Here is a 15,712-nt window from a genome sequence, read left to right as displayed (position 1 = left end):
GCATGTCTCTGCCCCTCTGGAGACAACTACTCTGACTATAAAATCTTTCAAATATGGAATATTATAAATATTCCTTTATAAAATGGTAATCTTGGAATAGAACACTAATCCTAGCTTCAGTGTGGTAGATCTGCTTTCGCGAATTGACTAAAGATTGGTCTCTAGCCTATATAGAGACTTTTGTAATCTGGATCAGTTCATCTGTCTCCACTTAAAAGTGAGTTTGTGGCCCAGGATTCTGAGGTAAACCTATCTTGTTAAGAAAGAAGAAAGAAGATTATTCATGTCCACTAAGGATGGAGACATTCCTGATTTTCTTTGTAACCCTGTCCATGCCCATACTCAAAAAACTGAGCTTTTAAATGGTATAGCTGGAGGGGCCTCAGTGAATTATTGATGTTTATTTCTAGTGTCTTTTAAAAATTATTAAAGACTAAGACAGAGGAAATTGACATTTTGGTTCCACAGAGTTCTCCTTCTAGGGTATATGTGGTAAAAAGGTATTTGTGGCCCAAACATGGATTAAATGTGTGTTGACAATAAAAAGAAATAAGTAAATGTAAAAATGCTGGCGTGCCCCATTTCAAAGTTCATATTTTGGGGTGGATACTGTTTATTTTTCCATGTCCTAAGGCTTCTAAAAAGCTCTGGAAGACTCAAGTTTAAGGATGGAAAATATGGACAAAAAATGCTTATTTTCCTAATAGTTTCATTCCAAATTAAGCAAAACTTTTAAATGTTTTCTCAGTCATTTGCATGTTTGCAAATATGGGATCCCTAATTTCAATCAAGCAAGCCATCAAGTGTGATCGCATCAGACTAGTTTCTGAAGGGTAAACACATATTGCAAATTAATTAACAAATAATCTCACTATTACATTCTGGAAAGGAAAATGAGAATATTTCCACAACAGGACTAAACACATGTATAAGCAGTTGCTTTATCCCCTGTCTCTTGGTGAGTTTATTTATTTTTTTTTGAGAGATCAAAGAATTCAGAAGCAACACCAGGATTTATAAAGGTGAAAACCATTTAGAGTAGATGATGAATAAGTGTGCTGGAACTATATGGAACAAAGAACAACACAAAATAAAAGGTCCCTGATCAGCTCCAAAAGCAAGAATCAGAATACTGAAAGCCTTCTTAGCCCCTTTGGCTTTCATGATGATTACTTACCATGGACCATATGATACCCTGTGGCTTTGGCCGTGTGCAGCCAGTCACAATTACTCTAGTGGGAGTGAGGATGTAATCCACAGTTAGATCATGATCACCAAGCAACTCTTCAGAGACATCAACCACCTGATGGAAAAGAAATGTGTACATCAGTGGCGTCAAAGTTCAATAAATATGGATCCCTGTGAGCCAACAATTGACTTTAAAAAGCCTCAAACTAAGTGGTATTATATTTTTATTTATTTTGTAAACATTTTCCAATTACTTAAAAAAATTTAAACCTCTACTCTTTGTCTTAGAATCAATACAGTGTATTGGTTTCAAGGTAGAAGAGTAGTAAGGGATAGGCAATGACAGTTAAGTAACTTGCCCAGTGTCACACAGCTAAGACATGTCTGAGATCGAATCTGAACCCAGGACCTCCTGTCTTTAGGCCGGGCTCTTTATCCACTAAGTCACCACTCCCTGTACCCTCCAATTACAATTTAATCTGGTTCTAGTCATCCTGGGATGTTTTGTTGATAGTCAGTGAATTGGAAACCTCTGGTGTAAAAGAACTGAAAAGGCCTAGAACCCAAGTCAAATTCATTGAAGGAGTCAATGGTAGGAACATAATACACATTACAGGAAAGCATACCCAAATTCACATTTTAGATGGGGGCCTGGCTGTTGTATCACTAAATGAATCTATCCTGGCAGATTAAAAATGACATGGCACAATCACAATGTGAAGGCAGAAAAATGTAGAGAAAACACACACACACACACATACACATACACACATACGGACAGGTTAGAAAAAGAGGGTGATGACATTACTTAGTTTACTCAACAGAAATTACCTGGCAGTCATGCACAATGGTTACTACTGGTGTCTCCTCTCTGACTGCTCCCATGGATACCATCATTGCATATTCCATGTCAGCATATCCTTCCCCCTTCCCAATTCTCCATCCTGCCAGTAAACAAAGACATAATACAAATGATAGCTTATAGCGTGTTGGAAATAATGAAGAAATGGTTTTAATGTATCTGGGTTAAAACTCAAAATGAAACTTGCTACATCCAAATGAGTCCATTCTCACAAAAAGCTAATCCAAGATGGCCTTCCAGTGGCAAAAATTCCGTGTTCTGTATTTCTACCTTCATATAGCTCACGATGATTCTGCTTCATAATATCAGATACATGGTTCCTAAGAAGGCATATTCTAAACTTATATTAGAAAGGAAAATCAATCTCACAGAAATATCTCACCACTAATCTGTATCAATAAGGATCCTCTTTTGAGATAACTGAATGGCAATTAAGAAATATACTTGGACAGAGTTCTAACAAATTGTTAAATGCTATTTTTATTTAATTTTTATTCTAAAGATATTTTATTTTACCAATTACATGTAATAACAAATTTCCACATACATTTTCCAAAGTTATATGATCCAAATTGTCTCCCTTCCTCCTTACTTCCTCATTCTCAGAGATGGTATGCAATTTGATCTGGGTTATTATATATGTATTATCATGCAAAACATATTTCCATATTATTATTTTTTGTAAGAGAATTATATAAAACCCAAAGCCAAAATAAATTAAAGTGAAAATTGTATGCTTTCATTTCATCTGGATTCTGACTCCAACAATTCTTTCTCTGGAGATGGAAAGCATTTTTTGTCATAATCCCTCAGAATTGTCTTGGATCATCGTATTGCTGAGAGTAGCTAAGTCTTTCACAGTTGATCATTATACGATATTGCTGTTACTGTGTACAATGCTCTCCTGGTTCTACTTATTTCATTCTGTACCAGTTCATGTAAGTCTTTCTAGCTCTTTCTGAAATCATCTTGTTCATAATTTCTTAAAGTACAATAGTATTCCATCACCACTAAAAACCACAATTTCCTCAGCCATTCCCCAATTGAGGGACACCCCTTCAATTTCCAACTCTTTGCCACCACAAAAAGAACAGCTAGAAATGTTTTTGTACAAGTAGGTCCTTTCCCCTTTTTTTGATCTCTCTGGGATATAGACCTAGTAGTGGTATTACTAGATCAAAAGGCAGGCATTCTTTTATAGCCATTTGGGCATAATTCTAAATTGCCCTGTTTTAATTTTCATTTTTCTAATCGAGAAATTGAGAACATTTTTTCATATGATTATCGATCAGTAGCTTTGATTTCTTTATCTGGAAACTGCATATTCATATCCTTTGACCATTTGTCAATTGGGGAATGACTTGTAGTCTTATAAATTTGACTTATTTCTCTACATATTTGAGAAATGAGATCTTTATAATAGAAATCTGTTGCAGAAATGTTTTCTCAGTTTGTTGTTTCCCTTCTAATCTAAGTTACATTGGTTTTGTTTGTACAAAACCTTTTTAATTTAATATAGTCAAAATTACTCATTTTACATCTTGTAATGCTCTCTATCTCATTTGGTCATAAATTCTTCCCTTCTCCATAGATTTGACAGGTAAATTATTCTAGGTTCCCCTAATTTACTTATAATATCACCCTTTATGTGTAAAACATATACCCATTTTGACCTTACCTTGTATAAGGTGTGAAATTTTGGTCTGTACCTAATTTTCGTCATACTGTTTTCCAGTTTTCCCAGCAGTTTTTGTCAAATATTGAGTCTTATCCCCAAAGCTGGGATCTTTGGGTTTATCAAACACTAGCTTGCTGAGGTCATTTACTCCTAATCTATTCCACTGATCCATCCTTCCATTTCTTAGCCAATACTAGACTGTTTTGATGATTACTGCTTTATAGTATAGTTTGAGATCTGGAACTACTAGTATTTTGGTAGTGTGGCAGTAAATAAGTAAATTAATTTTGGTATAATTGTCATTTTTATTATATTAACTCAGCCTATCCATGAACAATTAACGTTTTCCCACTTGTTTAGATCTAACTTTATTAAATTCTATTTTTAAACAATCACTTGGGGAGAAAAGGTCAAACCTTTTAAAATTGGGCATTTGTGGCTTATAAAGATGGTAACTGAAAGTAGTTATATTTCTAGAATGTTTTAGAACATTCTGTACATTATCTTATGTGATCCTTTATAACAACCCTGCAAGGAAGACCAAATTAGTATTATTATCTTTGTTTTACAGATGAAGAAATGAAACTCTGGCAGGAGAGGCAGCCTTTTTGATGTCACACAAAGCAGAGCATATGCTTAAACCCATATCTTCTAAATCTAGAGGTCTTGCAATTATGTTGCCTCTCAGATACATGTTTTCTAAAAATCACTTAATCATACCTTAAGCAAGTAATTCTCCTATGAGATAGGGGAGAAGTAGTTTTTGTTATTCAGTTGTTTTAGTCATATCTGAGTCTGTGTGACCCCATTTGGGGTTTTCTTGGCAAAGATAGTGGAAGGGTTTGCCACTTCTATCTCCAGTTAATTTTACAGAAGAGAAAACTGAGGCAAAAAGGGTGAAGTGACTTGCTTAGGGTCACATAGCTAGTAAGTATCTGAGTGGAGATATGAACTCAGGAAGATGTCTTCCTCACTCCAGGCCCAGTGCTCTCTCCACTGCATGCTCTAGCTGTCTAAGTAGTACTGTACTCTTTTACAAAGAGGTAAGTAGAAGTAGAGTAAAAGGATTTATCTATAGCTTAGTAATGGAACTTGGACTCAAATCCAGAATTCCTAGTTTCTCCAGGAATCTACCACCCCAAACTTCTACAAAGAGAGCAAATATGAAGAGATAGGCTTTATTCAATCTCAAAAGATCCATTCCTTTATATCACTACCATTCTAGGAGATCACTTATATCACTACCATTCTAGGAAGCTGTTTTGGAAATATTGGATATAGCCTGGCATAGTTCAGGAGGGCCTTAAACAATTCTAATTCTGGGAGATTTTAACATAAGGCTTTAATTTACAATGTTCTTGTGTGCTCTCTCTCTCTCTCCCTCTCTCTCTCTTCCCCACTCTCAACCTCTCCCCACTCTCTTCCCCCAAGTCTTTCTCTGTCTCTGTCTCTGTCTCTCTCTATTACTTTCCTTTTTTCCTGAAAAAAAAAATAAAAGAAAAAGCCTGGCCTGCCACAGACAAAAAAAATTACAAGTATATCTCTGCTAATATACTGACCCTAGGTGGAACCTACTGATTCACCAACTTAAACAGATTACTTTCAAAGTTCCTGGTTTTGAAGCATACAAGATGGCCTTGTGGAGTAGAAATATCAGCATGGTGGAAAAAGTCCATCATTAACCACAGGGGCTTAACTGCTCAGAACAATTAGTGAGTGAACTGCCTGGCACAATGAGCACAGTCTTACCAGAGGTCGTTCTGAGGATGACATGGTTTAGTTCACCTGCCCACTTGGCAAAGGACCAGAGACTCTTGAAAATTTGCCAAGGAGTATAAGAGATGCATTGTACTATTAAGGACATGGCAGATCACAAAAACAAAGTCCAGAAGTCAAGGTTTTTCCACTGCTTAAGTTCCTTAGGAACCAATGATTTGCTGCAAATACATTCAGCTTCAGGCCCAGGTAACTTGAAAAAAAAAGGAAAGTTTTGCCTATTTGAGAGAGGAGGCTCATTTTAAAATATTTTCTGTAAGTTAGGTAAATTTAAAAGTGGTGAATTATTTGGGGGGGGTCAATTTAATCCTGAGTAACCCCATAAATAACTTTAAATTAGGAAAACCACATAATGGAGCAGAAGAACATTATGCCAGCAGGCAGGAAACTTGGATTCCAACTTTGGTTCTCTCATTAAATAGTCAGGTCTGGGGGGAAAAGTCATTTCCCAATTCCGCACCAGCATTTCCTCATCTATAAAACGAGGTGGTTGGACTCAAGAGTTTCTGTGTCCATGGTAACGATCAATGGTGATTCAGGTATATATCTAGCAAAGGACTGATGTCCCAGGGTCACTGATGTCACTGATTATGAGAAAAATCAACAATTACCTTAAGAATAACAACTGAAATTATAGTTATATTGAAAAATTGTGAATGCAAAAACATCTTAGTAGAGTGCTAAGAGAAGTTTTTGATGATAATAACTAATGTTGTTTATTCCCACCTTTTTCAGAAACAGCCACTGATCCCACCACAATCAAATCCACTATGACTCTGGAATCCAAACCGATGGGTACACTGTAGTTTTTTACACCCTAAAAGCAAAAACACGTTTTAATAACTTCAAATGCAATAGCCAAAACAGAGTGGACTAATGAAATATTGCTGCTTATCATTCTAAAATAGAGGAAATTCACCACATATTATTTTTATTTATAAAACAAATTTTAAAACAAATTTCCATTTAAATTTTCTGAAGTTATATGATCTGAATTGTCTTTCCTCTTTCAGAGCTGACAAGCAATTCAATCTGGGTTACATATTATTATCACACAAAACATATTTCCATGTTATTCATTTTTGTAAGTGAATAATCTTAAAAAAGCAAAATCTCAAAACATATACACAAATAAACAAGTGATAAACCATATCTTTTCATCTGTATTCCTATTCCAACAGTTCTTTCTCTAGAGGTGGATCACATTCTTTTTTCATAAGTCCCTCAGAATTGTCCTGAATCATTGTACTTTTGATAATAGCCAAGTCTTTCATGGCTAGTTGTTCCACAATATTGTTGTTATTGTACAATGTTTTCCTGGTTCTGCCTATCTCACTCTGCATCATTTCACGTAGGTCTTTCTAGTTCTTTCTGAAATCGTGCTGTTCATCATTCCTCATAATAAAATATTATTCCATCACCATTATATATCACAATTTCCTCAGCCATTCAACAATCAAAGGACATCCCTTTATTTTCCACAAAATGTCACCACAAAAAGAGCAACTATAAATATTTTTGTACAAACTGGTCCTTTCCCATTTTTCTATCTCTTTGGGATACAGACCTAGTAGTGCCATTAGTGGATCAAAGGGTATGCATTCTTTTATAGCCCTTTGGGCATAATTCCAAATTGCCTTCCAGAAGAGTTGGATCAATTCACAACTCCACCAGAAATGCATTAGTGTCTCAATTTTGCCCCCTTCCTCCTACATTTATCATTTCCCTTTATTATCTTACTTGTGAGTCTGATAGGTGTGAGGTGGAATCTAAGAGTTGTTCTAATTTGTATTTCTTTAATCAAAAGTGACAGAACATTTTTTCATATGATTATTGATAGCTTTGATTTCTTTATCTGAAAACTGCCTATTCATATCCTTTGACCATTTATTGATTGGGAAATGACTTGTATTCTTATAAATTTGACTTAGTTCTCTATATATTTGAGAAATGAGACCTTTATCAGAGAAATCTGTTGCAAAAATGTTTTCCCAGTTTGTTGTTTCCCTTCTAATCTTAGTTCCGTTGGTTTTGTTTGTACAAAAACTATTGAGTTTAATATAGTCAAAAATTATCCTTTTTATAACTTATAAAGTTCTCTATCTCTTTGTTTGGTCATAAATTCTTCCCTTCTCCATAGATTTGACAGGTAAACTATTCTATGTTCCCCTAATTTACTTATAATATCCCTCTTTATGTTTAAATTATATATCCATTTTGACCACATATTGGAATGGGACAGTGCTGGCGAACATTTTAGAGACCCCATGCTATGTCCTGACTCTCCCACCAAATGCCAGGTGTACCCCCCCCACACACACAGGGGAGGGAGGAAGCACTCCCATTGGGCTGCTGGGAGGAGGGGTAGGTGAAGTGAGGAATGTCCTCAGCAAGTATAGAAAGGGGGAAGAGAGTGGCCTGAGTGCTCTACTCCCCTCCAGCTCTGCAGCCTGTGATCTGCCCACCTTACCTCTGACAGGGAAGGAGGAAGCACTCCCATTGGGCTGCTGGACAGAAGGGCAGGTGATGTGAAAAAATGTCATCAGGCATGGTGGAGAGGGGGAGGGGAGTGGCTCTACTGAGCTCTATATCCCTCTGCCTTTCTAATTACGATCTTGGGGGGCATTAGTGGGGGGCAACAGTGTACCCACAGAGAGCACATCTTTGGCATGTGTGCCATAGGTTCACCATCACTGGTATAGGGTGTAAGATATTGATCTAAACCTAATTTTTCACATACTGTTTTCCAATTTTCCCAGAATGTGCTATCAAATAGTGAATTCTTATTCCAAAAGCTGGGCTCTTTGGGTTTATCAAACACTAGATTGCTGAGGTAATTTACCCCATAATTATTCAATTGTTCCACTCTTCTATTTCTTAGCCAGTACCAGATTGCTTTGATGATTACTGCTTTATAGTACAGGTTAAATTCTGGTATTGCTAGGTTACCATCCTTCACATTTTTTTCATTAGTTTCCTTGATATTCTTGACCTTTTTTTTCCAGATGAATTTTATTTTTTTTTCTAGTTGTATAAAATAATTATCTGGTAGTTTGATTGGTATAGCACTGAATAAGAAAACTAAGGATTGTCATTTTTATTATATTAACTTGGCCTATCCATGAGCAATTAATGTTTTTTCAATTGTTCAGATCTAACTTTGTGTGAAAAGTGTTTTGTAATTGTGTTCATATAATTCTTGCATTTGTCTTGGCAAATAGATTCCCAAGTATGTTATATTGACTAGAGTGATTTTAAATGGAGTTTCTCTTTCTAACTTTTGCTGCTGAGCTTTGATGGAAATATACAGAAATGCTGAAGATTTATGTGGGTTTATTTTGTATCTTGAAACTTTGCTAAAGTTGATAATTATTTCAACTAGTTCTTTAAGTTGATTTTCTAGCATTCTCTAAGTATACTATCATATCGTCCACAAAGAGTGATAGTTTAGTTTCCTTATTGCCTACTTTAATTCCTTCAATTTCTTTTTCTTTTCTAATTGCTGAAGCTAATATTTCTAGTACAATATTAAATAATAGTGGTGATAATGGCTATCTTTGCTTTACTCCTGATCTTACTGGGAAGGCTTCTAACCTATCCCCATTGCACATCATACTGATGGTTTTAAAGAACTACTACTAATTATTTTAAGGAAAGGCCCTTTTATTCTCATGCCTTCTAGTGTTTTCAAAAGGAATGGGCATTATATTTTGTCAAAGGCCTTTTCTGTATCTATTGAGATAATCATGTGATTTCTGTTAGTTTGATTATTGAAACAGTCAATTATGCTGATAATTTCCCTAAAACTAAACCAGCCTTGCATTTCTAGTATAAATTCCATCTAGTCATAGTGAATAATCCTTGTGATATATTGCTGTAGTCTCTCTGCTAGTATTTTATTTAAGATTTTTGCTTCTATGTTCATTAAAGAAATTGGTCTGTAATTTTCTTTCGCTGTTTTTGGTCTTCCTGGCTTAGGTATCAGCACCATATTTGTGTCATAAAAAGAATTTGGTAGGACTACCTTCTTCATTGCTCATTTTCCCAAATACTTTGTATAGTATTGGGATTAACTGCTCTTTAAATGCCTGATAATTCTATCATTTGTGAATCCATCTGGCCCCGGGGATTTTTTTCTTATGGAATTCATTGATAGTTTGTTCAATTTATTTTTCTGAGATGGAATTATTTAAGTATCCAATATCCATTTTTGTTAATCTAGGCAATTTATACTTTTGTAAATATTCATCTATTTAACCAACATTGTTAAATTTATTGTCATATAATTGGGTGAAATAGTTCCTAATGATTGCTTTAATTTCCTCTTCATTGAAGGTGAAATCATCCTTTTTTTGATACTGGTAATTTGATTCACTTCTTTTCTTTTTTAATCAAATTAGCCAAAGCTCTGCCTATTTTATTTGGGGTTTTTCCCCCCATAGGACCAAAGCCAAGTCTTTATTAGTTCAGAAATTCTTCTACTTTAGATTTTATTAATTTTCCTTTGATTTTGAGGATACCAATTAAAATTTAATTGGGAATTTTACATTTGCTGATTTTTTAGTTTTTTTAGTTACATGCCCAATTCATTGATCTGCTTTTTCTCTATTTTATTGATATAAGCATTCAGGGATATAAAATTTCCCCTGAGTACTTCTTTGGTTGTATCCCATAAATTTTGATATGTTGTTTTCTGATTGTCATTCTCCTCAATTCAATTAGTGATTGTTTCTATAATTTATTCTTTGACCCACCCATTTTGAATTAGATTATTTAGTTTCCATTAATTTTTAATTTGCCTTTCCATGAAACTTATTATCATTTTCCTTGCATTGTGATCTAAAAAACTGCATCTATTATTTCTGCTTTTCCTGCATTTGGCTGCAAAGTTTTTATGCCTTAGAATATGGTCAGTTTTTTTTAATATGTATCATGTGCTGCTGAAAAGAAGGTATATTACCTTTTATCCCTATTCAATTTTCTCCAGATATCTATTAAATCTAACTTTTCTAAAATGTCATTCTCTACTTTACTTCTTTCTCTCTTCCTTCCTTCCTTCCTTCCTTTCTTTTTTTGTTAAATTTATCTAGTTCTGATAGGGGAAGGTTGAGGTCCCCGACTAGTACAGTTTTACTATTTCCTCCTTAAGCTCCTTTAGTTTCTCCTTTAAAAAATCTGGATGCTATACCATTTGGTACATATGTTAAGTACTGATATTACCTCATTGTCTATATTATCTTTTATAAAGATTTAATTACCTTCCTCATCTCTTTTAATCAGATATATTTTTGCTTTAGCTTTGTCTGAGATCATGATTGCTATTCTTGCTTTTTTTTTTAAATCACAGTTGGAAGTTGTGGAGGTGGAAAATTTGCTCCACCTGAGCTAAATTCCCAGCATCCTCTTAAGTACATCCTCATTTGATGTACAGGGGCTTGGGAGATAAATTTGGCTAAGACCCATGCTGCAGGGCTCTTTTTTAGGAGCTTCAGTTTTGCTTTGGTTAAGGTGTGGCAGGTGTGGGTCTCTGGCTCTGTGCTCTGCTCACTTAACTGAAGGAATCCTTTTCCCTCTTTTTACTATCTCTATTTTGCTGCAATAAAGCCACTTAAAAGCTACTAACAACCTCATAATTTAAATTGTAATTATTACAAAGCCCAATAGGTTCTGCTCTCACCCCTTACCTTTTTCTCTATGTGTATCTACCTGCCTCAAATGTGTTTCTTATAAACAACATATGGTAGGATTCTGGTATTCTAGTTTTTAATCCACTCTGCTATCTGCTTCCGTTTTATGGGCGAGTTCATCCAATTTACATTCTCAGTTATGATTACCATCTGCGTATTTCCCTCCACTTGCTTTCCCCCTTTTAATCCTGCCCTTTTCCCTTTCATTCTGTTCCTCCATACCAGTGTTTTGCTTTTAATCACTTCCCCTATTCCCCTTCCTTATATTACTACCCTTCCCACCACCTGCTTTCTTATTCCCCTTCTGCTTCTCTATAGGATAAGACAGGATTCTAAACCTCAATAAATCTGGCTATTCTTCCCCCTCTGAGCCAATTCTAATGAGAGTAAGGTTTAAGTATTACCGGTCAACATCCTCATCCTCCCCTCCACTGTAATAGTGCCCTCACACCTCTTTATTAATATAATTTACCTCATTTTACTTCTCTCTTCCCATTTTTCTTAGCGCAATCTTCTTTTTCATTGTTAGATCCCCCCCATATTATCCTAAACAGTTCTTCTAACTACTATAATAATGATAATTTTTTACAGAGTTACAAATATCATCTTTCCACATAGGTATATAAACAATTTGACCTTATTGAGACCCTTAATTTTTTCTTTTTTTCTTTCTTTATGTTTTTTATTCTTCTCTTGAATTTTCTATTTAGACATCAAATTTTCTGCTTAAGTCTGGTCTTTTCTTCAGTAATGCTTGGAAATCTTCTATTTTATTAAATAATCATATTTTTCCTTAAATAATATAACAAATTTTGATGGATAGGTGATTATTAGTTGTAAACCCAGTTCCCTTATTTCTGGCATATCATATCCCTAGCATTCTGATCCTTTAATTTGGAAGCTGCCAGATCTTGTGTAATCCTGACTGGGGCACCATGATATCTGAATTGTTTCTTTCAGGCTGCTTCAAGTATTTTCTCCTTGATCTGGGAGCTCTTGAATTTGGCTATAACATTCCTGGGAGTTGTCCTTTGGAGATTTATTGCAGGATGTGAGCTGTGGATTCTTTCATTTTCTATTTTGCCTTTTTGTTCAAGAACACCAGTGCAGTTTTCTTTGATAATTTTGTGATATGATGTCTAGGTTTTTTGGGGTTTTTTTTGATCATGACTTTCAAGTAGTCCAATAATTCTTAAATTGTCTCTTCTCAACTTATTTTCCAGGTCAGTTGTTTTTTCAATGAGATATTTCATATTTTCTTCTATTTTTCATTCTTTTGATTTTGTTTTATTGTTTCTTGATGTCTCATGAAATCGTTAGCTTCTATTTGCTCAATTCTAATTTTTAAAGACTGAACTTCTTCCATGACCTTTTGATCCTCCTTTTCCATTTGGTCCATTCTAGTTTTCATGGAACTCTTTTCTTCACTGAGTTTTTTTGCCTCTTTTTCTAGTTGATCAATTACACTTATTAAGCTGTTATTTTCTTTTTGTATTACTTTCATTTATTTTTCCCATTTTTCTTCTATCTCTCTTATTTGATTTTCAAATTCCTTTTTGAACTCTTCTAACACCTGAGACCAATCCCCATTTTTCTTTGAAGTTTTGCATGTCATTGTTTGGATCTCATTCTATGCCTTGCTATTTGACTCCATAGAAAATTTCTACAGTTAGGTGTTTCTTTTGCTATCTGCTCATTTTCTTAGTCTTTTTTTGCCTGTGGAGTAAGTCTGAAAGCTGATTTTTCTGTCTCCTCTGTTGATGGCTTGTAGGACTCAGCATTCTAAGCCAGTGGTTCCCAAACTTTTCTGGCCTACCACCCCCTTTCCAGAAAAAATATTACTTAGTGCCCCCTGTCACATACTATCACTGCCCCCTTACACTTATTCACCACCCCCAAATGCATCTGTGGCCATCACCACCTCCCTGGATCATTGCAGCACCCACTAGGGGGTGGTGGCGCCCACTTTGGGAATCACTGTTCTAAGCTATTTTATCCTGGAGCTAAGGACTTCTTAATAGCACAGGCTTGAAAGAGCAAAGTGCTATAGACTTCCAGGCCTCACTGTGGCCTGGTGCTAGGCCTGGGATTTCAAAGGATGAGTGTGGGGTACTTTGTTGTTGGTGTAGGAAGGGTCATGGGATCCCAAAGTTGGCCTATGCCCAGGCTCAGAACCTGGTATAATACCACTGATGGTGGGTGGCTGGCCAGCACTCTTCTTTGTGCAGTTTTTCTACTGGCTCCCTCTTAGCCTGTGAAAACTGACTCACTCTGCATAACTTTCAAGTTGCGTTCAGCAGGAGAGCCATTCTGTCTTGCTGTTGGTTTTTGACTCCTATTGTGAGGCATTTTAAAGATTTGTTTGGAAGGATTCTCTGAGAGGTTTCAGTTTAGGTGAAAAACACTTAAGTTAAAAAAATCTTCTGAATTTCCTTGGTTGTTAGCTGCTGTGTTCAGTGACTGACTCAGCTGGTGGACTGAACCATATTCTTTCTTAATCTCAAACTCCTTCCTCTTTGACTTCCTGTCTTTAGATATAGATGTCCTTTTGATATTATTCCGTCATTGACTCAACTTTCCTGTCTAGTTAGTTTGAGGAGCAGGAAGGATTCTGATCAGCTGGTAATCTGGGGGATATTACTTACAGACCCTGAATACAGAGGGTGATTCAGGATGCAGATGGCAAGAGAGATAAACTGGCTCTGTGGGCCAACCATGGAGGTAAAGATGGGGCAAGAGAGGGGAAGTCTGGTAAATATGCAGGATATTGAGGGAAAAATTTAGATATGTATTCTGCAAAACAATCAAACAAGAATTTATATTAGGAAGTAAATAGCTTTGAAATTCTAAAAATGGGTCTATTTCTTGGCTCTTAACTATGACAAAAGGAGAAATGCACTTAAAACAATAATATATAATTTCAAATAGTCATTTCCACTTTTTCATGGCAACAATCCAATATGGCTGTGTTGAGATTCAAACCCAGGTCCTCTGACTTAGAATTTGTTATTCTTTCTACTGTGTCATACTGCCTCGCCAAGACTATCAAGCCATGGCTAATAAATGAGCTTTGGAAGATTCTGATTCTGATTTTTACAGCATTGATGGGTAGAAATACTTTGGATTTTACAAGATAATAGAAAGTCATTGAAATTCTAAAGACACAAGAAGGAGAGAGTCTAATGAGAAGGAAAAGAGGCAGACATATAGGAAGACAATATGCCTTCTCAAGAGAATAACTAATTGACCAACTCAGATTTTAAAGACAAGTATAGATGATGGTAAATAAGAAAGAACACAGGAGTAACATGGTCATGTAAAATAGACTGGATTACATAGCACAGGGTGAGCTAAAAGGCTTCATCAACTGAGGAAGAACAGACCAGGTTGTGGCATATGATTGAAAAGATACTACTGTGTGATAAGAAATGATTAAGAGGATGACTTCAGAAAAACTTGAGAAGACTTGAGCAGTGAATTGCACAGAATAACAGCAATATTATAAAGATGATCAGCTATGAAAGATATAAGACAAAGCTCCAGAGAGAGAGCTGATGAACCGAGTGCAGGTTGAAGCATTTTAAAATTTTTCTTTATTTTTCTTGCCTTCCTTCCTTCCTTCTTTCTTTGTTTCTTTCCTTGTTTCTTTCCTTCTTTCTTTGCAAATTAGCTAATATAGAAATATGTTTGCCAAGACCTCATATGTATAATGAGTTTATTGCTTGTTTTCTCAATGAGTGGAGGAGGGGGCTGCAGCAAAGGACATACTCTGGAACTCAATTTAAAAAGAATTAAAAATAAATTAAAAAAGAACAAAAGAATATCTATTTTGAAAATGATAAGACAATCATAAAATTATTTATACATTAGGAATTAATTTTATGAATTAGCTTTGAATTTCAGATTCTGTAACATAATTTTTCTGGCACCTAAGCTAAAAGATATAGAATAAAAAGCATCAAAGAATAGGGTATGACACATGATGTTGAACAGATTTTCAATTTTGAGTTATAGCCTTATTAAGCAAATTAGAAAAATTAATGTGGCTATGGTAATAATTGGGGATCTAGGACCAGATTTAAGCTTTCATTGCAGATATAGCTGTGATCTTTGAAGGGCCTTAGAGAGGGGCTGGAAGCTTCAGGACCGTGATGGAGGTGGACTTTTGAATCTTGTTCTTTGTTCTAAGTAGTTTTGTCCACTCTTCACCTTAGATGGCCTTACCGTTGTGACCAAATTGGAAAGTGGACCACAAGCTACAGTGACCCCGTTTGGAAGTATAAACACTGTTATGTTCTTGTTTTCTGCTGTGACAGGCAAGAGAAATCCTTTTAATAGAGGAATGAGAAGATAAAGGATATTTCTAGGAGTGTTGGTCTATTTCTTGTCAAAAAGCCAGTCAAGTAACCCGGCTGAATCATGTGCTATAGACCAGATTGGATCAATGTGATAACAAAACCACTTTAAGGCAAATGTTGGGCTTCAACCAGTAGGCCAAAAACATTATCTCTTTTTTATCTA

The 15,712-nt window shown here is 35.4% G+C and overlaps 1 protein-coding gene across 2 annotated transcripts in view; it reads right to left on the bottom strand.

The window, feature by feature from the left end:
• The window catches only part of MTHFSD (methenyltetrahydrofolate synthetase domain containing), a 50,884-nt gene that overhangs the window by 16,842 nt on the left and 18,330 nt on the right, over positions 1-15,712 (bottom strand). For both annotated transcript variants that reach the window (XM_044660542.1, XM_044660541.1), the window contains exons 4-6: positions 6,231-6,321; positions 2,020-2,132; positions 1,178-1,303 (exon numbers count right to left, since the gene is read on the bottom strand). In XM_044660542.1, the coding sequence (XP_044516477.1) occupies positions 1,178-1,303; positions 2,020-2,132; positions 6,231-6,321 (330 nt within the window). The remainder of the gene's footprint in view (positions 1-1,177; positions 1,304-2,019; positions 2,133-6,230; positions 6,322-15,712) is intronic.

Source organism: Gracilinanus agilis, chromosome 2 (genome assembly GCF_016433145.1).
Source record: "Gracilinanus agilis isolate LMUSP501 chromosome 2, AgileGrace, whole genome shotgun sequence".
Lineage (NCBI taxonomy): Eukaryota > Metazoa > Chordata > Mammalia > Didelphimorphia > Didelphidae > Gracilinanus > Gracilinanus agilis.
Note: the sequence above shows the minus strand (reverse complement) of the source record. Positions and strands in the feature narration are given on the sequence as shown.